This window comes from Balaenoptera ricei, chromosome 20 (genome assembly GCF_028023285.1).
Source record: "Balaenoptera ricei isolate mBalRic1 chromosome 20, mBalRic1.hap2, whole genome shotgun sequence".
Classification (NCBI taxonomy): domain Eukaryota; kingdom Metazoa; phylum Chordata; class Mammalia; order Artiodactyla; family Balaenopteridae; genus Balaenoptera; species Balaenoptera ricei.
In genome coordinates this window covers 51995020-52016280 of record NC_082658.1, presented here as the reverse complement: position 1 = coordinate 52016280, position 21261 = coordinate 51995020, and the positions used below count along the sequence as shown (strand labels likewise).

At 46.3% G+C, this 21261-nt stretch overlaps 2 protein-coding genes across 2 annotated transcripts in view; one reads left to right on the top strand and one right to left on the bottom strand.

Moving 5' to 3' along the window:
* Positions 1–17845, top strand: part of ITGAE (integrin subunit alpha E) — a 56523-nt gene extending 38678 nt beyond the window's left edge. Inside the window, exons 21-31 of the mRNA XM_059906430.1 lie at positions 2419–2551; positions 4396–4494; positions 5011–5090; positions 5792–5869; positions 6389–6452; positions 6535–6642; positions 10036–10092; positions 10409–10504; positions 11672–11767; positions 16453–16563; positions 17523–17845. Of these exons, the coding sequence (XP_059762413.1) occupies positions 2419–2551; positions 4396–4494; positions 5011–5090; positions 5792–5869; positions 6389–6452; positions 6535–6642; positions 10036–10092; positions 10409–10504; positions 11672–11767; positions 16453–16563; positions 17523–17618 (1018 nt within the window). The 3' untranslated portion in view covers positions 17619–17845. The remainder of the gene's footprint in view (positions 1–2418; positions 2552–4395; positions 4495–5010; positions 5091–5791; positions 5870–6388; positions 6453–6534; positions 6643–10035; positions 10093–10408; positions 10505–11671; positions 11768–16452; positions 16564–17522) is intronic.
* On the bottom strand, positions 7374–9841 carry HASPIN (histone H3 associated protein kinase). Its single transcript, XM_059908913.1, has one exon. It carries the CDS (start codon positions 9839–9841, stop codon positions 7496–7498), a length of 2346 nt encoding a protein of 781 aa, XP_059764896.1. The 3' UTR covers positions 7374–7495.
* Positions 17846–21261: the final 3416 nt, after the last annotated feature.

Genomic DNA, 21261 nt, shown 5'->3' with positions numbered 1-21261 from the left:
CGTGAGGGGAGGAAAGGTCATACGTGGCTGCATCTCCATGAGGACTTTTACCGCGAGCTGAGAAGTCAGAGGAATGACGTGACCGTGCACTTTAACAGGATCATTCTTGCTGCTGTGTTGAGAGTAGACTGTAGGCTCCTACACTGGAGGAGGCGGGGCAATAGTAGCGAGCTATTGTAGTAACTCGGGTGAGAAGTGATGTGACTTAGGCCAGGGTGGTAGCAATGAAGGTGGTTATATTTTGAAGTTAGAGCCCAAAGGATTGGATGGCAGATTGGATGTGGGGAGTGAGAGAAAGAGAGGGGTCTAAGAAGTCTTTCAACACTTCAGCCTGAGCATCTAGAACTGTGCTGTCCAATACAATAGGCTCTGGTCACACTTGGTTATTTAAATTGAAATTAATTAAAATTAAATTTTAGTTCCTTAGTTGCACTAGGCCCATTTCATGTGCTCAGTATCCGCATATGGCTAGTGGTATTGAACAGCACAGAACAGGTCATTTTCATTACTGCTGAAGTTCTGTCGGACCACACTGCATTCTAGAATGATGGTGATGTCAAGAACTGAATTAGGGCAGCTTTTGGAAGAATTGTTTTGGAAGGCAGGGTGGGGAGGAAGAGATCATGAGTTTGGCTTTGGACATGTGGTGGTCTTAAAATGCCTTCCCTGACTCCTAGTGCTGTGTGTGTAACATGGCACTGATGGCCAGTTGGCCGGAGTTGGCATCTCTGGGGAAGAGCACTGTTCTCTGAGTCCTGGTAAGCCTTCTCATAGACATTTGCAGGACTGGCGTTTCAGATGTGGATGGCTTAGCGCTGCCCCTCTCAGTCACTAAGGATCCAATTCAAGGCTTTTGAGTGCTTTGGAAGCCAGCCTAACAAGGAGACGCAGTTGTTTCTAACGGAATTAATTACAGCCAAGAAAGCCGTCCCAGCCACGTCCTTGTGAAGTAGACAGTGAAACAGCTGGCCCTACATCACCCCCTAGTGTTCACAGCCAGCAGTCTCTTCTTTTTTCAAAAGTATTGAACCTAATCCTTAGCATCCAAATGCCTCAATGGTTTTGACCTTTTTTGTGGACGTGGATCTCCTAAAGAATCTAAGGGAGACTACAGAGCTTTCTCCCTAGAAGATCACACTTGCATACATTGGTGTTTGCATTTGGGGCCCTCTGAAACTGCCCCGGCCCTCAGGTTGAGAACCCCTGGTAAATATTCCAGTGACTCTCAGATCTCTCTCCTGGGCTCTAGAACAGGATACCTTACTGACATTTCAACATCTCTGCCTTCCTATCCTCTGGGAACCTCTCATCATGCCCTGGACTGAACCCATCTGATCAACTTCCGCCCTCTGGTCTTCCCCCTGTGTTCTCCCCCTCATGACTAGCCCCACTCGGTCATCCAAGCTGGAAACTCAGGAGGCATCCTTGACTCCTCTCTCTTTTTTGTGTTGCTTGCAAGCACGGCCTTATCACCTCTGGTTTCTACCCCCTCCCCATCCCCACTACTACTGTCTGATTTCAGGCCTGTATCATCTCCCAGACAGGCTCTGCCTCTGCCCCCTCAAGCCCTCAAATCTATCCTTTTCTCAGCTGTGATAAAAACAAAAACAACACAGCAAGACAGAGGTCACATTACTCTCGAGAGCTGCACATTCCATCTCTGAACCTTTCAGAGGGTTAGAAAGTTTTCTTTGTTGTTGATATGTTTCCCTGTAGGTCTCAATTACTGAGGGGCCCCATGGTGCCTCAGCGGATGGAAAGAAGCACTTACATGTCCCCAAGTCTTCTCCAGGCTGAACAGATTCATGTTTTAACCCACAGCCTTTAAATTGGAAGGGCCGGGATGATTTTGTGGGTGGGAAGGCTGAGGCCAAGACGGGGGCAGGGGCAGCATCTGTCCCCCGCGTGCTGTTTCTCCCATGTCGAGCAGGGTGTCTGGCACAGAGAAAGTCTTCTGTAAATGTATGTGAGATGGATGAATTTGTGTCACGAAGTACGTTGCCTAGGGTCACAGTGCGTTGGTGGTAGAAAGAGGATTTAGATCCACTTCTCCCAACTCCCTTTTGAGGCTGCTGGACCTCAGGCAAGCTAGTTAGCCTCCCTTGGCTTCTGTTCCTTTCTCTATAGAACAGAGAGCAACCGTACTATTTCATAGGGTTATTACGAGGATTGACTGAGCGTGTGAAGCATTTAACACAGTCCTTGACACATGGTAAACATTACATAAATGGTCATGTCACACAGCAGCTGAGGTATGGCAGTCCAGATGTTTGCTTATGTTGAGGGGAAGAAAATCTAGGCTAAATGTATCCTTTAAGCAATTTATCTAAGAAGTTAGTTAAAAAGGTGCTGTTGTATTGCACTGAGGTTTGTACAGATTAAACTGGTAACATTTATCTATTTGCCTACCCTGTGCAGGCAGGAATTGGTGGTGGGTCTCACAAAGGAGCTGAGCATGAACATTAGCCTAATTAACTCTGGGGAAGATTCCTACATGACAAGCATGGCTTTGAATTACCCCAGAAACTTGCAGTTTAAGAGGATACAAAAGGTAACTATGACAGCAGTTTGGGAACCACACTGCTCGTGGCTTTCCCTTCCGGCACACTTGCTTTGTTACAGCAACCTCCTAACTCTGCCTCCGGCCTCACCCTGGTCCATCCAGTAAATGATTATTAACTAGATGGATACCCCCTCTAATCCAACTATATGCCGTGGATCCAATCGTGTCATTCTCTGCTTTAAAAATCTTCAATGGTGCTATTTTGCTGCCCAATCACTCCTTTTGCTTGCAGCCTTTCTTTTTTTTTTTTTTTTTTAATAAATTTATTTATTTTATTTATTCATTTTTGGCTGCATTGGGTCTTCGTTGCTGCGCACGGGCTTTCTCTAGTTGTGGCGAGCGGGGGCTACTCTTCGTGCGGTGTGTGGTCTTCTCATTGCGGTGGCTTCTCTTGTTGCGGAGCTGGGCTCTAGGTGCGCGGGCTTCAGTTGTTGTGGCACGCGGGCTCAGTAGTTGTGGCTCGCGTGCTCTAGAGCGCAGGCTCAGTAGTTGTGGCACACGGGATTTGTTGCTCCGTGGCATGTGGGATCTTCCCGGACCAGGGCTCGAACCCGTGTCCCCTGCATTGATTGGCAGGTGGATTCTTAACCACTGCGCCATGAGGGAAGTCCCCTTGCAGCCTTTCTTAACTAGAGTTCTGAGAGAGAAATAATCTCTAATAAAGTAGCTTGGACTGGAAAGTAAGAGTCTGCTCAGCCTTTCATCAGCTTGGGAGCACAGACTCAAAACCAGCTGCAAGATACTAGGAAACAGTATTTCTCCCAAGGACACCCTGCAGCTGTAAAGTATTGTAACACTGAGAAATTTTGTTCCCTAAAATCATAGGCAGTCAGCAACTTTGCTGTTTGAAGTTTTATCTGTAATTATGAAACCATCTTACTCTTGCCTGGAGAGTCTAAGCCACTTTGACAAAGAGAAGCACTCTCATTTTCCATCTGAGGCTTGGAGCTTCAGATAAAATGTTTCTGGACATAACTTTTCACATTCACCTTAATAGTTTCCAAGGAAATGGGTCCCTGAGTCCACTTTGCAGTCCAGACCTGATGCTGAGTGGCCCTTTTACACACAGCCCTGCTTTGTTTTGGGCCTATCAAAACACTGCTTTGTTTACATTTTCCCCGAATTCCACCTTTCCCCAGAATCCTTTAATAACTATCTTTTCCTTTGTTTGGTGAGATACACCACAGTGCAGTTTTCCTCATTGTAATGAGCCAACAAACCTGGCTTCGTCATCCTACGAGTGTGTCCCTAGTGGTCTGAGGCTATTTGGGCTAAGACAGCGTCCAATGCATGAGAAGAATGCCATGATCGCCTAAGCATCTAGAATGGAACTAGATGCAACATCCTCGGGAGAATTAAGAAAATAGTTAAGAAATTAAGAAAATGACTCAAGTCATTTTCTGTATTCCGTGGTCTGGATGAGGAACCGTGGCTGACAGAGGCTGTATGGCAGTGCTTGGGCTCAAGCTGGCCTTCCTGCCTCGCTCAGCACATGAAATCCGCACTGGTCCAAGGCCCAGTTCAAATGTCTCCTTTCCCATGAAGACTTTGAATCCTCCTGGTTGGACCTCATCTTTCTCTACTGCTTTTCTCTGTACTGCTCTCACAGAACCACTCCTTAGGCCTTGTATTTAAATTCCTCAACCATCTAGTATTGAGCCCTTTTGCCCAGCTTGTGAGGGAGACAAGGACAAAGTCTAATTTATTTGTGTCCCTGGCTCCTGGCAGGGCGTCTGGCATGTTGAATGGGTGTAAGGAAACTGCTCCTTTTTTTGCCTTTTAAAATCAATGTCAAAAACAAAACAAAACAAAAACGTCTTTTATGTTAACAGCCTCCTTCTCCAAACATTCAGTGCGATGACCCTAAACCAACTGCTTCTGTCCTGGTCATGAACTGCAAGATCGGTCACCCCATACTCAAGAGGTCATCTGTGAGTCTGTTTTGATTGGCTGACTCTTCTCACTACCCTGGGATTGGTGTCTTCTACTTCCCAGTCTCATTAGAATCTCAGTTGCGGTCTCCACTCTTAAGAGTGCTCAGAGCGGCCAAGTGTGCTCTGAAAGTAGGGAGTGGTGGGGGTGAGGGATACAGCCACAGATAAATGGTTGACGCACCCCAGTACAGCAGAGTGAAGCTGGGGGCAGTGTGCAAGGAGCATCAGACCCGAAGTTATGAGTCCCTGATCTGCCACTGATAATCTCTGTGCTGTGGGAAATCTCTGAAGCAGCTTCCTCAACTGTAAAGGGGAATAATCCTGTCTGCCCCACTTACTCCATCTTGACATTGTGAGGCTTAACGTGGAATAACGGACCTTGAAGCATGCTGTGCTACAAGAACATGAGGAGTATGAATTATGTTTCCCAGGACTGTTTAGTTAGTAGGAAGCAGTTTGAGTTGTGAGTGGTATAAAGGGGAATCAAGTGACCTTTTTTGTTTGTTTAAACAGGCAAACTTTTCATTAGTTTGGCAGCTGGAGGAGAGTGCCTTTCCAAACAGGACAGCCGACATCGCTGTGACAATCACCAAGTAAGTAATGCCTGTGTCACAGCAGGCCCAGCCTGTGGCCCTGCAAGAAGCCTCCCTCCCATGTGCATGCGTAATAGCTCTGGCTCCCTCACTGCCCAGGAAGGGGAACCTCAGTGAGCCCTGAGAAGGCATGTGTGTCCCTGCTGTGACTTGGCTTTCCCTTCTTGTTACCGAAGATATTTAAAATGTTCTTTTACTGACAAAGTAAAACTATGGTATGGTCTGGAAGAATGAGCTTTGGACTGGAGCTCTAATTCTGGTTCATTTAACTTCGGAGAAGCTCTGTCTTCTGCAAAACCTCTGTGTTTGGGGTAGAGTCGGGTACGGTGTTGGGAAAATTCCCAAACAGGGGTGATTCTGCCCCCAGGGGCAACGCCTGAAGACACTTTTGACTGGCACCACTTGGGGCGGGTGCTACTGGCATCTAGTGGGTAGAGGCCTGGAACGTTGCTAAACATCCTACAATATACAGAACAGCCTCTCACAAAGACTTATCTGGCCCCAAATGTCAATATTATCAAGGTTGAGAAACCCTTTTAAAATCAGTTTCTCTAAGTATGGTCTTCTAGAGCGTCTTCTGCACTCTAATTGCTTATCTCCCAGAGTCTTTTCTATCTGACCCCCAGTGATCCCAGGAAGCCAAGGTAAGAAGCCATGTGTACAAAGCAGGTGTGCTATAAACTGACATTCTTATTTCCTAGTTCCAATGAAAGAAGGTCTTTGGTCAGTAAGACCCACAGCCTTCATTTCAAACATGCCTTCATTGCAGTTCTTCCCAAGTAAGTACTTCCAAGGGGCCCACACCTGCGGGACAGCTTCAGGCATTTTCTCTTGTGGGTGGAACTTGTGGTCAGGTAGATGTGGGCATTGCCCTTCCCTGAGAGGAGGCTGCTTAGAACCCAGGCGCCCAATGACATCTAGGGCACTAACAGTTGGGTCCTAGAAACCCCATGGTCATAATCAAAGGAGGAGCAGTGCCAACTGGTCTTGATACAAAAGGGAACTGATGTGATGCTAAGGAGGGAAGAGAGAGGCTATGGGATTGGGAAGAAAGGAAGGAAAAAAGTAAGGCCACTCTAAGGCATTATAATTAGATACAGGACCAGCCCAAATATACAGAATTTGAATATTCTAACCTGATCCCACCTGCCCTACCACCACCTTACATTTTGATATTCAGCTTTGATCCCTATTAAGGATCAGGTGCCCTCTGTCCTAGTGTATCCAATTGGTAGCATTGAGGTTTTTTAAAATGAGAAAGGGGCCTTGAGGCCTAACCCATGTCCTCTCAAATGCAGACCATCGGTGACGTACATGAACACAAGCCAGGGGCTTTCCCACCACAAAGAATTCCTCTTCAATGTAAGTGCTGTGCTTGTCATTGCAAAGCCACAGGTGGCAAAGCAACACCAGCCGTGACTTCCCACTCTGATTTATTTTGCAGATACATGGGGAGAACCTCTTTGGAGCCGAGTTCCAGCTGCAAATTTGTGTTCCAGTTAAATTACAAGGTTTCCACGTCATAAGAGTGAAGAACCTGACCAAGACTCAGGTACATAGAGGCGGTTCTATATCACCATCACATCTCTTTCCAGAGTGACTGTGGATTCTCAAAGGTATAAAAACTAGAACTCTAGAAAAGGAGTAGAAAAAGATTAGTTAACCTGGGAACACATTTTAGGAGTAAATTACCAAAGTCATGTTCACAAGGAATATTAACCACTCAGCCCTTAAAGCGACGTTCCAGTTTTTCTTCCCTTGATGAAAAAATAAGCAAAATTCAAACCTTTTGAGTAGCCATGGAGAAATTTATTTTCCATTTGAAAATCATCGATAAATTCTGCTTCTCTTTGTGCCTGGCAAATGAGCTTGATAAACACGTGGCATTTCTCGCACGTCCCCCTATAAACTGCCTACCGTCTTCCTTCCCGCTTGCCTTGCAGTCTGTCTGCCAGGACTCTGCTCCGCTACAGCCTCTTTGCTCTCAGTTGGCTTGTCTGTCAAAGCCAGCCTTACGACACCTACAGCGACAGGCTCTGATCAGTGTGACAGCTGAGGCCTTGGGCGTTCCTTTTTTTTTCCTGCTCAGGCTACATAAAGTGTCAAGGCTCAAAAAGGAAAACGTGGAAAGGAATTTACAAAAGGGAGTCTGCTGACAGAAAGAGGGCTTTTCAGTTGTAAACACTTGTTCTCATGTATAGTTTATTTTTAAAGAATAGTTGTTAAGTTTAAACATTTCAACAAACATTTCAGCTTCCACTTGGAAACAAAATTCTTGTTTGAAAAGCTGATTGGAAACCTGTAAGAACAGGAATCCCACCCTGCTGTGGGGATAGAGGTTAAAAACGGCATCAGGGGCTTCCAGACCTGTGCCCTCTCCTTTGGGGGCGGTCAGCAACCCCAGCTTACTTAAACAGACTGTGCTGGCAGAGCAGGTCTGTGGCAGAGCTGAAGTTCAACATAGTCTGATGGAAATGCTTGATCTTTCTCCTCATTTGCTTCAAGGAAGGGGTGTTACCTTTGGTCTTGAAGGTCATTTGTTTCAGGATCTTATCTGTGAGGTAGTGTAGCCAGAGCACGTTGTTATAAGGGTGATATTCGTCCCAGCAGTTGTTGTTTTCCTTCCTCATCAGCCTGTAGATCTCAAACTGGTAGTCACCTTCTCCCGTAAACAGGTCTTGGTCCATGGAAATGTCACAGAAAACCACGATCCCGTCCCGCTCCAAGCGTGACAGGGTGTAGTCGATGATGTTGACCTGTAGCCCTCGGGTGGGGATGGACCTCGTCTTCCCATTGAGGGTGTAGTGGAGCTCTTTGAGGCTGGTTTTCTTTAAGAGCACGTTCCCCCAGTGCAAGTCTCGGTGCTCAAAGTTCAGCGATGCCTCTGCCACAGCAAGGGACGCGGTGATCTGGTGCAGAATGCTCTTTGCAGTGGCGATGGAGGACAGCTTCGTTCTCATTTGCTCTAAGTCGATCCCTCCAAACTCAAATTCCAGCACGATGAAGAGCTGGTCTTCCTCAAAAAAGTCAGGCCGGTCATTTGCAGACCCTTTCGTTGAGTTATAGCGATCCCAGGCCTGGAGGAGCAAGGGAGGGTAAGATCCTTGAACACAGTGTACCGAGTTCAGCCCAATGAAGCCTTCTGTACGGTTGCATACCTCATCAGACAAGAGGCTCAACTCTTTGGAGATGATGATCTCTGGCAGGATTTCCTCAAAAGTTTTCTGATGAGCTCCATTGACTAACTTCTGTCCTTCAATAGCAATGATTTTTAGGGCTACAGGTGTGTGGTTAGCAACTGTTTGAAACACTTCACCAAACACCCCTTCCCCAATCTTCTCACAGCATTCCAGTTTTTCTGAGGAAAGGCAGTCGCTGAAGGGGATAGGACCCTCCTGACTGCATTCCCCATAAACCTTTTCTGCATCGGATGCCTTTTTTTCTGTGGCATGTAGTGTCTTTAAGGGGGTGAGCAAATACATGGAGGAAAAGTGCCAAGGGTCCAGGGCACTGTTTGTTCTGTTTGTGACAGGAAGGTTTGAATATTCTGATATGAGGGACTCAGAGAGAGAACTGGCAATGGTGTAGACGCTGCACACTTTTGACACGGCGGTCACCATCTTCTTCTTGTGGAAGCTGAAGGAGGCCCTGGCTTTGGTCCAAGAGCAGGCATTCTGTAAACGAGTCAGGTCCTGGGTGACGAATGAATCTTTTTCCATCTTTTGGCCTTTTTTAAATTGGTGGTGATGGCAGAGGGAGGTTTCTGTTGACTCTTGATGCTTCCTTTTCCGGCTTGGCCCGGTTCTCTCAGGCCTGTTGCTTTTCCCAGGTGCCATACCACCCTTGCACCCACGGGCCTCCCCGTATTCTATCTGGACAGCCTCCTGAGACCCAGCCTCTCGACCGGAGTCCTGGTCTGTGGCCCTCTTCTTACCCGTGCTGGATAAACCTGGGCTCTCCATCCTCCTCCCTACCAGTTCCCTGTCACAGCAGGACTCTCGCATATTCTTCCCATCTGGCCCAGGCTCAGAATCCTCAGGATTTCCTGAGTCCAAAAAGCTACCGAGAGCTGACCTGAGGCTGGCACGGGCTTGGTGGGCCAACCTGGTGAGCCTGCCTCCTGCTGTCTCTGCCTCCTGGGAAGAGGGGAGAGGTGCCTGGTCCAGGGAGGCTTCTGGGAGTTGGAAGCCGCTCGGAGCTTCAGAGGCTGCATCCAGAAAGGCGGGGGGGTCGGCGCAGATGCTGTCTCCTGGGGCAGGGGACCCGGGGCCGGGAGAGGCCGGAGAACTCAACAGGGAGGCACTGGTGCCCAGCTCGCCGCCGTCCCTGGGCTGGCCGCACACACTGAGGTCCGGGCTCAGGAGGCTTGGGTGGCCGTTGGGGAAGGGCGGCGGTCCGAGCGGGCCGCAGGGGGTGCTGCACTTCTGCGGGCACCGCGCTCGCAGCCTCAGGCGTCTCGGGGTCGCGATCAGACTCGGCCGGTCCTTGGAGAGTCGGCCGCCAGCGCGCCTCCGCCGCTGACCCACCGGGCTGCCGCGGAAGTCGGGGTCGTCAGGATCGTCGGAGACGACAGACTTCGAGGGGCCGCCGCCGCTGGCGTCGCTGCTACTGCTGCTGAAGAAACGCTTCCGGTCTTGCGGCGGGAACCACTGCACCGCTGCCTGGCCCGGACGCCGCCGCGGCCCCCCGCCGCCGGCTACCCCATACGTTCGAAAGAGCCGACTGCCGGGTCGCGGGAGTGACGCCGCCATCGCCGACACCCGCCAGGCAGTTCAAATGCAAACACCGCGAGACTTCTTAGAGACGCAGACCCGAGCGCCGGCTCGCCTGCCCGCCGGGTCCTAGCGCCCGCAAATCACGATGGGTCTCGCGGGAAGTGGGAGAGGGCGGATAAGTATGGCGGTTTGGCTTTCTCATTGCGTCGCGGGAATGGGTCTTGTTTCAGGCTCACACTGTGTGCACCCAGAGTCCGGAGCGCGTTTGTGGGAGCGATCTGGTTCAGGTGAGCGCGGTCGTCCGAGAGGCCGGGGCGGGGCGGCAGGGAGGGAGAGGTCCTGAAGCGGGTGACGTGAGACGCACGGATTCTACTTTTCCGAGGTTTCCCCTGAAAGCACAGGCAGCGCTGTCCCAAGGCGCCCCTTAGCCTCTACACTGGGTCACGTTTGCCAGGGTTGCGGCTTTGCTCGAGCCAAGTGAGCGCAGAAACTGCTCACACTCTCTATTCCGGGGCCTTGAGGTGCTCTGTGTGCCAAGTGTTAAAGTTCCCGGCTTTTCCACCCGAAGAGGAATTGTGCCAACTAACACACACCTTCTTCCAGCATGTGGAAGAATGGCATTCAGTGAGCTGTAACGTCACCTCGGATAAAGAAAATGTAACCGTGGCTGCAGAGGTCTCCTTGAGTCAATCAGAACAGGTACTTGAGATTTGATTATCCTGCTGTTACCCTAAGAAGGATAATAGCGTCTCCAAATATAACATGTCCAAAACAGGTCTCTTGATCCACCTCCTATCCCAACCTGTTGCTTACCCACTTACTCAGGGCTACTAACTAGGGTAACTTATTCGGGTTACTTACTAGGAATTCTAGGAATTACTTGCGATTCCTTTTCTTTCATCCCCATATCTGTTCCAGCAGCAAGCTCTGTGATTCTACCCCCTGCCCCCCCAATATATTCTAAATCCATTCACTTCTCTCCATCTCCACTGGTACTGTTGTAGTTCAGGCCACCCCTCTTACTGGGTTTATTGCAGTATCCTTCTCTCTGCTCTTGCCTCTGCTTTTGCCATGCCCTCTACAAACGTTCTTCATATAACAGCTATGTTTTAAAAGAAGACACTGTGCCACTTATCTGCTTTTTAAAAAAGTTTGAATACACTTAGATTAAAATTTGTCTTTTTCAGTGGTGTGCAAGGCACCCTGTGATCTGGTCTCTGCTTGCTTCTTCAACTTAATCTCCTAGTTCTCGCCTCTTCCCTGCTTCTTATACTCCAGTTTGCCAGTATTGTTCTGGCCACAGGTTCTTTGTACTTGCTGTTCCTTCTGCATGACACTGCTTTTCTCATAGATCTCCATGTATGTGGTTTCTTCTTGTATTTAACTCACATGTTACCTCTTAGGCCTTCCCTGATGACTCATTCAAAGGTAGGGACTAAAGTCTAGTTTAACGTCTTGTGATGATCCAGGTGAGGATGATGAGATCTGAGCTGAAGAGGTAGCAATGAGGATGGAGAAAAAGGGACAGGTGCAAGAGAGGCTAAAAAACAAAAAGAATCATCAACAACTGACTTGGGGCGTGTGGGTAGGTCGATGAGGGTGTGGCATGAAGTAAAGGATAAGGGAAAAGAAGTTGAGGTATAACTGCAGGTTTCTTGCTTGGGTGACTTTGTGGTTGCTGAGGAATACTGGAGAAGGAACACGTTTAAAGGGACAGATGATGAGTGCTGTCCAAGAACAGTAAGTCTGTTTTAAATCAACTATACTCCAATAAAAACTTTTTAAACAGTTAACTGAAAAAAAAAAAAAAAGAACTAAGTCCATGTCTAAAATGTGTTTCGTTTTTTTTCCTTCCCCATCTTATAGTTACAAAGAGATGTGACTGAGCTGCAGATCCTTGGTGAAATATCTTTCAACAAATCTCTATATGAGGGGCTCAATGCAGAGAACCATAGAACTAAGGTAATCCCTGGCTGTCTTCTCGTTTTCTGGGTGATGTCCTGGGAAAACTGTGCCTGGCCTTAGCGCCCCCGTACAGACACTTGGCTGTTGCCCTCTTCCCGTTTTAGTCTTATCACCTCTGATCTTGACTCTGCCAGCAACTGCCTCCGTGACCTTGAGTTACTCAGCTTCTGCCTCAATTTTTCTGTCTCTGAAATGAGGCAACTGAATAAGAGACCTAAGCAGAGGAAGTCTCAGTTGAAATAACTAGGCTGGAATCAACAGCTATGTATACTTTGATTTGAAAATGTTTTTTTTTTTTAAATTTCTTAGGTGAGAAATTTTTGGGGAGGGGGTATATAACAACTCTCTTCTTAGTGTGTGGTATCAGTGTTTAGTTACAATGTTGCACGGTTACAATACTCAGGAATGCATAATTTTTTTATAAGTCTTAGACTAAGTACTAGAACCCTTGGATTCGTTTTGCAGAAGTACGACTGCAAGTCAGACTGACCTTTGTGATCTGTGGGCCGAATACTGTGTGTGCCACCCTGAATTGTCATTCTTGTTGACACTCACCTAGATGTGCTGCCGGCGTCAGAGATGGTCCATCTGTGAGCTCTGTAGTTAGGCATGATTCAGTATTGGAAGGAATGTCAAGAGGGTGAGGCTGGATCGCTAAACATTAGGTCCTCTGATTTCCTCCCTGGAGGAGGGGAAAGGCGCAGTTCTCCAAACATGTCAGGAAAAACATTTCCTTTTATTTTTAAGTATTCCTAATACAGAAAATGATATGGAAGAAAGAGAAGTGCCCCGTTATCCCATTGCTCAGATTTTTTTTTATTAAATAGAAAAGCAAGAAAATCCAAGCCTTACACAAAGATCCCAAACAAAAAATAATGGTTCCTTTACTTCCCCCTTTCCACACCCCTGATTCCCTCTTCCCAAAGGGAATTACTGTTAACAGTTTCTTAAATGCACATTCTTAAATAATTTATGTATACATTTCCCCTTTTTACTTACTGATGCTTTTATTTCTATAGCATAGAGTCCCCACGATGATTTTCCTTTTTTAAAATTCAGGACCCCAAGCAAAGTATTTACATTTCAGCTGCAAGACACTAGCGCTAATGTGCCATAAAGGCCTCTGTTGTTTATCCAGTGAGGGAGGCAGACCGGTGTCAACCGCCTGGCTCCTTTGAATCTTGTGCTCTACCGTCCGTGTGCTGGGGACGCCTTCCCTTGTGGCTGCCACAAAGTTGCCACTTTCCACTTCTCCCAGCGATATATTTTCACACGGCAGTATACAAAATAGAAGCCAAGAGGTCAGTAGCAAAAGGAGTTTTTCCTCATTTGTCTTCCCTTTTCTTTCTTTCTTTTTTGGCTGTACTATGTGTGGCACGTGGGATCTTAGTTCCCCAACCAGGGATTGAACCCATGCCCACTGCAGTGGAAACGCAGCGTCCTAGCCATTGGACTGCCAGGGAATTCCAGCCTTCCCTTTGCAAGGAGGACAATTTTCCTAAAAACTCCCAGCAGATAATCTCCTTATAACTTATTAGTGAGAACTAGATCTCGTGTCAGTCACTGGCAGAGCTCACTGGCAAAGCGGGATGACTTTGTCATGATCAGCTTAGACCAGTCATGACTTCCGAACAAACTAGGAAAGGAGAGAATGGCTGTTGGGTGGGCCACCAAGAGTGTTTGCTACAAGCAGGGGTATTCTGTGTCCTGCTTCTCCCTTCATCTCTACCAGGACACCTTTAGGGCACTTTAAGAACCTGTGGTTTTGGAAGAGGAAAAAGGGAAGAGGCTTTGAGAAATAGGAGTACTTCTACTCAAACCTGACATGTTACATTACTGTCATCTTGGGACTTCCTTTCATTACTTTCTTAAACCTCAGGTTCTCAAGTCTTCTCCCCATACTCCCCGCTGCCCCCCACTTTACTCTTCCATGAAGGAAAAAACCAGCTCTCTTCCTGTTCTTCTTCTCTGTTGCGTTGCTCCCTCGCTATTCCCAAGGCCCAGAACTTAAGTTCAGCTTGTATGAGTTAAACAGTGCCTGGAGGGTCAACCCTTGGAAGTGTTTATGACTTAATTGGAAGAGGCCTCAAAGGTAAATTTGTCCAGCCTTCCATCCCATACAGAAATTCTCTCCAAAGCATCCCTGACCTTGGTGCTTGAACACTTGGATGAAGGGAATTCAGTGTTTTGGGCAGGCAGAGATGTCTTGATGGCCTTCTGGCCATGGTCTGTGTGCTGGGCACAACTTGGGAGGGCCATGTCTGGGTCTCACTTGGGAAGCACATCCCCTGGGTTTTCCGCTTGAGCCCTGGGATGGAGAGGGCCTCTGGACAGCAATGCTGGGATGACTTCTAATGGAAGGGCTTTTCAATAGTACACATGGATGCCATTTTGCATTTATTACTGTGTCACTGACGTTAGTCTGGTGAAGAGCAGACCCTTATCTTTGTCATGTATTTCATGTCAGAAAATGTCCTATCAGTCATTAGGGAAGATCAAAAAGAGTTGTCAGAACAGAGTTGGAAGGGACTTAGAAATCATTTTGAAGATGGTGAGCTTGGGGCATACCTGGATGTAAAATCTTGATTTTCCGTCTTTCAGTGTTCTTTAAAACCTAGAGATCTTAATTTGCTGGGACCCTCTATTAAACTGTCAAAAACTCCTTAATATAGAATCTCTCTCTCTCTCTCTCCCCCTCTCTCCCCCTCTCTCCCCCTCTCTCCCCCTCTCTCCCCCTCTCTCCCCCTCTCTCCCCCTCTCTCCCCCTCTCTCCCCCTCTCTCCCCCTCTCTCCCTCTCTCTCCCTCCCTCTCTCTCTCTCTCTCTCTCTCTCTCTCTCTCTCTCTCTCTCTCTCGCAAACAGAAGGTCACAGTCTCCTGGCTGACTTAACTCTCCTAGATAAGAGAGCAAAATAGTTTGTATAAAGTATTTTGGTCATCAGATAATTTTCCTGTGCTCTGTTTTTTTTTTTTTCTTTCGTTTTGTTTTTAGTTTTTGTTTTCTTTGCTTTTCGAGGATTCTGTTGCTATCTCTAGCTCCGAGATTCTTTCCTCAGCCATGTCCAGTCTACTAATGAGCGCATCATAGGCATTCTTCATTTCCTGTTATGGCGGGTTTTCATCTCTAACGTTTCTTTTTGGTTCTTTCTTAGGATTTCCATCTGTCCACTTACATTGCCCGTCTGCTCTTTTTCTTCGTTCATGCGTGCCGACTGCTCTAACCATTAGCGCCCTTAGCATATTCGTCATGGTTGTTTTAAATTCCTGGTCTGATAATTCCAACATTCTCACCGTGTCTGGTTCTGATGCTTGCTCTGTCTCTTCAAGTTGTGTTTTTTTGCTTTTTGGTATGCCTGGTAATTTTCTCTTGGTAGCTGGACACGCTGTACCAGGTAAAAGGAACTGCTGTAGACGGACCTTCATGAATGTGGTGAGGTGTTGGGGAGAGGCAGTGTGCTGTCGTTCTGTGATTAGGCCTCAGTCTTTTAATGAGCCTGTGCCTCTGGACTGCGAACTTCACCCCTGTTTCTCAGTCTTTTTCAACCCCATTAGGTGGGACAGGATGGCTAGAGTGGGCTTGAGTTGGGTACTTCCCTTCCCCCAGGACAGTTAGCCTCTGATATTACCCAGCAGGTTAGGCTAGTTAACTAGTTTCCCCTGAGGACAGGCCTTGTTAAGATGAGAGTTCTCTGGCTTATTTCAAAATGGTTCCTCTTCCCCTCCCCCTGCTGGAAGCATGAAGGGTGTTTTCTCCAGTATTTACTGTGGGCAGCTGGTCAAGCTCCCGGAGGAAAGCTCAGCCCCGCGGCTGGGCTTCCTGGAGCTTGTAAGCCCCGGGGTTGTCAGCACTGCGCTTGCAGCCGCCCGTCAGTTGCGGTTCGGGTTTTCCTTCCCTGGTGCTGGGGAGCCTCTGCTCTCTGGGTCAGTCTCTCTGTCTCTCCCTCCGCTCTTGGGGGCAGCAATTTGCCTTGTGGCCTCCGCTCTCTTCGGGATCCAAAAATTGTTGTTGATTTTTCAGTTTGTTCAGCTTTTTACTTGTTAGCATGGAGTGGTGACTTCCAAGCTCCTTACATGTGGAAGCAGAAACCAGAAATCTCATCAGATAATTTTAGATGCTGCATCAGGAAATGTTTAGCTTTTTGCCTTACTGTCATCAGTTTTTTTTTTTTATATATACTAAAAACCATTGGTGTGTACACTTTTTTTTTTAATTCCATCAGTATTTTTATTTATTTATTTATTTATTTATTTATTTATTTAATTTACTTTTGGCTGTGTTGGGTCTTCGTTGCTGCGTGTGGGCTTTCTCTAGTTGCGGCGAGCGGGGGCTACTGTTCGTTGCATTGCACGGGCTTCTCATTGTGGTGGCTTCTTGTTGCAGAGCACGGGCTCTAGGCGCACAGGCTTCAGTAGTTGTGGCATGTGGGCTCAGTAGTTGTGGCGCATGGGCTTAGTTGCTCTGCGGCATGTGGGATCTTCCTGGACCAGGGCTTGAACCTGTGTCCCCTGCATTGGCAGGCGGATTCTTAACCACTGCGCCACCAGGGAAGTCCCCTGTCATCAGTTTTGATCAATACACTGTATGTTGCCAAGTTCTCAGATTTTGCTCCTTAAAATAATGTGAAATTTTTTTCTCATTTTGCCTTACCTGACTTATTGGATGATCTCTTTGTTTTGTTCCAGATCACTGTCATCTTCCTGAAAGATGAGGAGGCGTATTCTCTGTCTCTCATTATTAAAAGCAGTGTTGGTGGCCTTCTGGTTTTGATCGTGATTATAGTCATCCTAGTCAAGGTCGGTTCCACTCATGTTCATAAAGGTTCTGGTGTTGGGCACAGTCCTCCTTAGGACAGCCAGCCCCTGACCTAGAGCAGCTTCCCTGGCCTCGTGACCACCTTCCCCTCTTCCTTCAACCACGCGCCTGTTGAGGCAAATGAGTAAGACAGTTTCTGTCTGAAGAAGATAAAGATCTAATTGAAGAATTGGAGTACAGAGATCTTTTCCTAAAACGAACCTGATTGTCGTTCTCCTATTCAAGTCCTTTCCTTTCCTTCCCCTGTTTTGATGTTCAGACTCTTTCACTGCTATTCAAAACCTTCCACTCTGGCCTCTACTTTCTCCACCCTTAAGTCTTGCTTTTTTCTCAACACACTGAACTAAATAGGTTCGTGTCTCTGTGTTTGCAGTTAGGCTCTCTACACCCATAAGCCCTTTCCTTCTTTTTGACTTGCTCTCACTCTTCCCTTAAAACTCAGCCCAGAGATTCCTGAGTCCTCTGAGCTGAGCTTTATGCTTTTCCTTTGAGCTCCCCTCTAGAAACCCTTCCAAGGGGTAGTCGTCACACTATATTCCAGTTATTTCTCTTCTCAGCTAGGTTGTGAGTTTCTTGATGTGTAGGAGGCTGTACTTGATCTCTTTCTACCCTCAGCCCAGTAGGCTGAGTACTTTTACATAGATATATGACCCAGTACAGCTGAAACTGTAGTAGTTTGCAGAATTAGTTAAGTTAAAAATGTTAAAGTGCTCTGGGGGTTCAGAGGAAGGTGGAAAATCACTTCTGACTGGGGACTGAGCACAGGAAAGGCTTGTGGAAAGGCAGTATTTAAGACGGGTCTTGAAGGATTGGATTATCAGGAGAGATTCAGAGGAAGCAGAGGAGCATGGGGGCTATTTTGGCAACAACCAGGTAGATGGTTTTCTAAAACAGATGGTTAGGTTAGGCCTGTAATTGGGCTTCCCTCCCTTTGTTTTAGTGCGGCTTTTTTAAAAGAAAATACCAACAACTGAACTTCGAGAGAATAAGGAAGGCCCAGCTGAAATCAGAGAATCTACTGGAAGAAGAAAATTAGACCAGCTTCCTCATCCATTGGGAGAGAGTACCAACCAGTCCTGGAGACTTCTAGAGACTTGGTGTCCTGTGGATTACTTTTCCTTTAGGATGATCGAGAGCAGAATCTAGCACATTGTTTTGTGGAATGTTGTTTTTTAACCATACATTGTCCCCAAAGTGTCTGTGCATTGTGCAAAAATGAAACTTGGGAGACATTTGGTATTAAATAAAACTGTTTTCTTTACAGATGTGCCTTTAATATGCAAATATAATATACTTTGTGATTCCCCCCCCCCCCCAAGAGGAGGTTATGCAGTTATACAGCATTTCCCAGCCTTATTTGCCTAAGAGAGCTTTCTTCCTGCTGTTTCTGTTAACATCTTCCAAAATAGTGTTCCACGAAGTATATCTTGGGGGACAGTGGTCGAAAGCAGCTCCTAGTTTGGCATTTTCAGATCCTAAGATGTGGCCTATTATTTCAAATGAGGCCACAAAAAAGCACCCCCAGAACAAATGTAGAAAGTGGAAAAACGGAGGTCACCAAAACAGGAACAAGTGGGGAGAGGAGAAGGCCAGGACTTTGTTTTGTAGTGTCTACTTAACATCCTGTGCCGATCCTCGCCTGGCTTCCTGCTGAGTGAGTTGCTCAGGGGACCATCGTGCCTCAGTGAGAGAGCGCTCGCTCATCCGCAGGAGGAGGTGGAACCGAGATTAGGGCCTAGTTACAGGCTGGCTTTGCTCTTAGTGTCTGATTTTATTTTATTTGTATGCTCCATGCTGTTAAAACTTGACCATATCTCCCCACTCCCAAACCTGCAGTGGGACAGTCTTTGTTTTCATGGGTAATGAAAGACATTGCAGTGCAGACGTATATAATGTAGAAAGTCATCCCTCTGATCCCTTGGTCTTCTTTATCTAATTCAGGTGTTTCATTGTTATTTCTTCTAAATTTTGATTTATTTCTAAAATTTATGTGGGTATAAGGTGTGAATTAGGGAGTTTAACCTGAGTTTTTTTTTCCCCCCTGGATGCATAACTGATTCTCTTTTTTATTTTATTTTCTTTCTTTATTTTTTTTGGCTGCGTTGGGTCTTCGTTGCTGTGCGCAGGCTTTGTCTAGTTGTGGCGAGCGGGGGCTGATCCTAGTTGTGGTGCGCGGGCCTCTTATTGCAGTGGCCTCTCTTATTGCAGAGCCCGGGCTCTAGGCGCACGGGCCTCAGCAGTTGTGGCATGTGGGCTCAGTAGTTATGGCTCACGGGCTCTAGAGTGCAGGCTCAGTAGTTGTGGTGCACGGACTTTGTTGCTCCGCAGCGTGTGGGATCTTCCCAGACCAGGGATCGAACCTGTGTCCCCTGCATTGGCAGGCGGATTCTTAACCCCTGTGCCACCAGGGAAGTCCCGTAACTGATTTTCACAGCACCACTTACTGAAATATTTAACCACCTCCTCTGCTCATCCTCGCTCTCCTGTATCACAGGGGCTGGAAGGCTTTAACCATTTCCCAGGCTCCCTTGCAGTGGACTTCTGGTGTGGATTTTGCCAGTGAGGGGCACTTGCATGAGACGAGAAGGTGGAGGAGGCTTCCTTCTGCTTCTGGCCGCATGGTGGCAGCAGATGAGGACAGGCAGTGGTAGTGGCTTCTTGCAACTCTTGACCTTTGGGTGACACCAGCCCTCCTGTTTTTATTTTCCAGTCCTCCCAACAAATTTGAAACTTAACTCTGTGTATTAAATCCCTTTCTGCTCAAAATACCTAGAGTAGTTTCTGTTTTCTTTTTAAATTTATTTTATTTTTATTTTTAATTAATTAATTTATTTATTTATTTTTGGCTGTGTTGGGTCTTCGTTACTGTCGCGGGCTTTTCTCTAGTTGCAGTTATCGGGGGCTACTCTTCGTTGTGGTGCGCAGGCTTCTCATTGCCGTGGCTTCTCTTGTTGTGGAGCACTGGCTCTAGGTGCATGGGCTTCAGTAGTTGCAGCACGCAGGCTCAGTAGCTGTGACGCATGGGCTTAGTTGCTCCGCAGCATGTGGGATCTGCCCGGACCAGGGCTCGAACCCATGTCCCCTGCATTGGCAGGCGGATTCTTAACCACTGTGCCACCTGGGAAATCCCAGTTTCTGTTTTCTTGATGACCTAAAGTCTAACTATATTATTATTTCCAGATGAATAACAGTTTATCATTTATTCAAATATATATTAGAATATATATACTAGTGTGTATACACACGCACACACACACACACACACACACACACACACGTGGAAATCTAGTTTTGTTTCATTGATCTCTGTTTGTTCCTGTGCCTGTACCACAATGGAAGGAACCACAGTTTTTAGCATTATGCAAATAAAAAGTTCAAAACAGCAGAAAGGGATCTAAAAAATGAAAAGGCAGTCTCCCTCTCCTCTCCCACCTCTAATGTCTCTTTCCAAAAGCAACCACTGTTAATGGTTTTTCAGATATTCCGTCAAAATATTCCTACGCATATACCAGTATAAACGTTTTCAGTGAGATTGAATTGTTTGCAGTGTTCCACCCCTTGCTGTTTCATCTCATAGACCTTAGAAAAGTCTTTCACTAGCAGCACCTGCAGATCTACCCTGTTCTTTTTAACAGCTCCATAATATACTATGTTATATGTGGATGTGTCGGAGTTTACTTGTGAAGTCCCCACAGGTGGATATTTAGGTTATTTCCATTTCTTTTTTTATTACAAAGAAAAGGTGCGATGAACATCTTTAAACAGGTATCCTGGCACACTTTTCAAGTATAGTGATGGGTAAGTTCTCAGCACAATTACTGACTCAAAGGTTATGTGCATTTAAAATTTCGATATATGGGACGTCCCTGGTGGTTCAGTCGTTAAGACTCTGCGCTTCCAGTGCAGGGAGCTTAGGTTCGATCCCTGGTCAAGGAACTAAGATCCCACATGCCGCATGGTGCAGCTTCTAGAAACTAAATTAAATTAAATTAAATTAAAAAATTTAAAAAACATAAAAAATTTCAACATATGATGTGACTTGACCTCCAAAAAAGTTTACCAGTTTTCAGTCCCACTTAGAATAAGTGCCACTCTGTGCCCTTGCCACTACTGGGCATCATCAAATTTTAACTGTTTTGCTAATCTGATCAGTGTGGAAATGGTATTCTGTTTTTGATATCAGCCTTCTTTTTAACCTTGCAGTAAATTTTGATTATCTGATAGGTCATTTTCATTCTTATTTTTTTTTTAATTATTGATTGTGTTTTTTCAGATAATTCGTAGTATCAGTTTTTCAGAATCCCAAAAGAAACCTTTTGGGCTTTTAATTTAAATGTACAGATTAAGTTGGGGAGAATCATTATCTTTATAGTATTATCTTCTTACTTAGAAATATGGCATTTCTGGCCTCCCGCCTTCTGAGACGGCCCCCACTCTGTCTGGGGAGTGTGTTTCTCTCTAAATAAACCCACTTCTTACCCATCAAAAAAAGAAGAAGAAAAAAAAGAAGTATGGCATTTCTCCACTTGCTGAGATTTTTTTAAAACGCCCTGCAACAAGATTTGTAATTTTCTTCAGAGAGGTCTTAATTTACAAAGATTTTAATTTCCAGCTGTATTATATTTTGTATTTACATTTTTATATTTTTTACTGCTACTCTGAAAAATACCTTTTTTCCC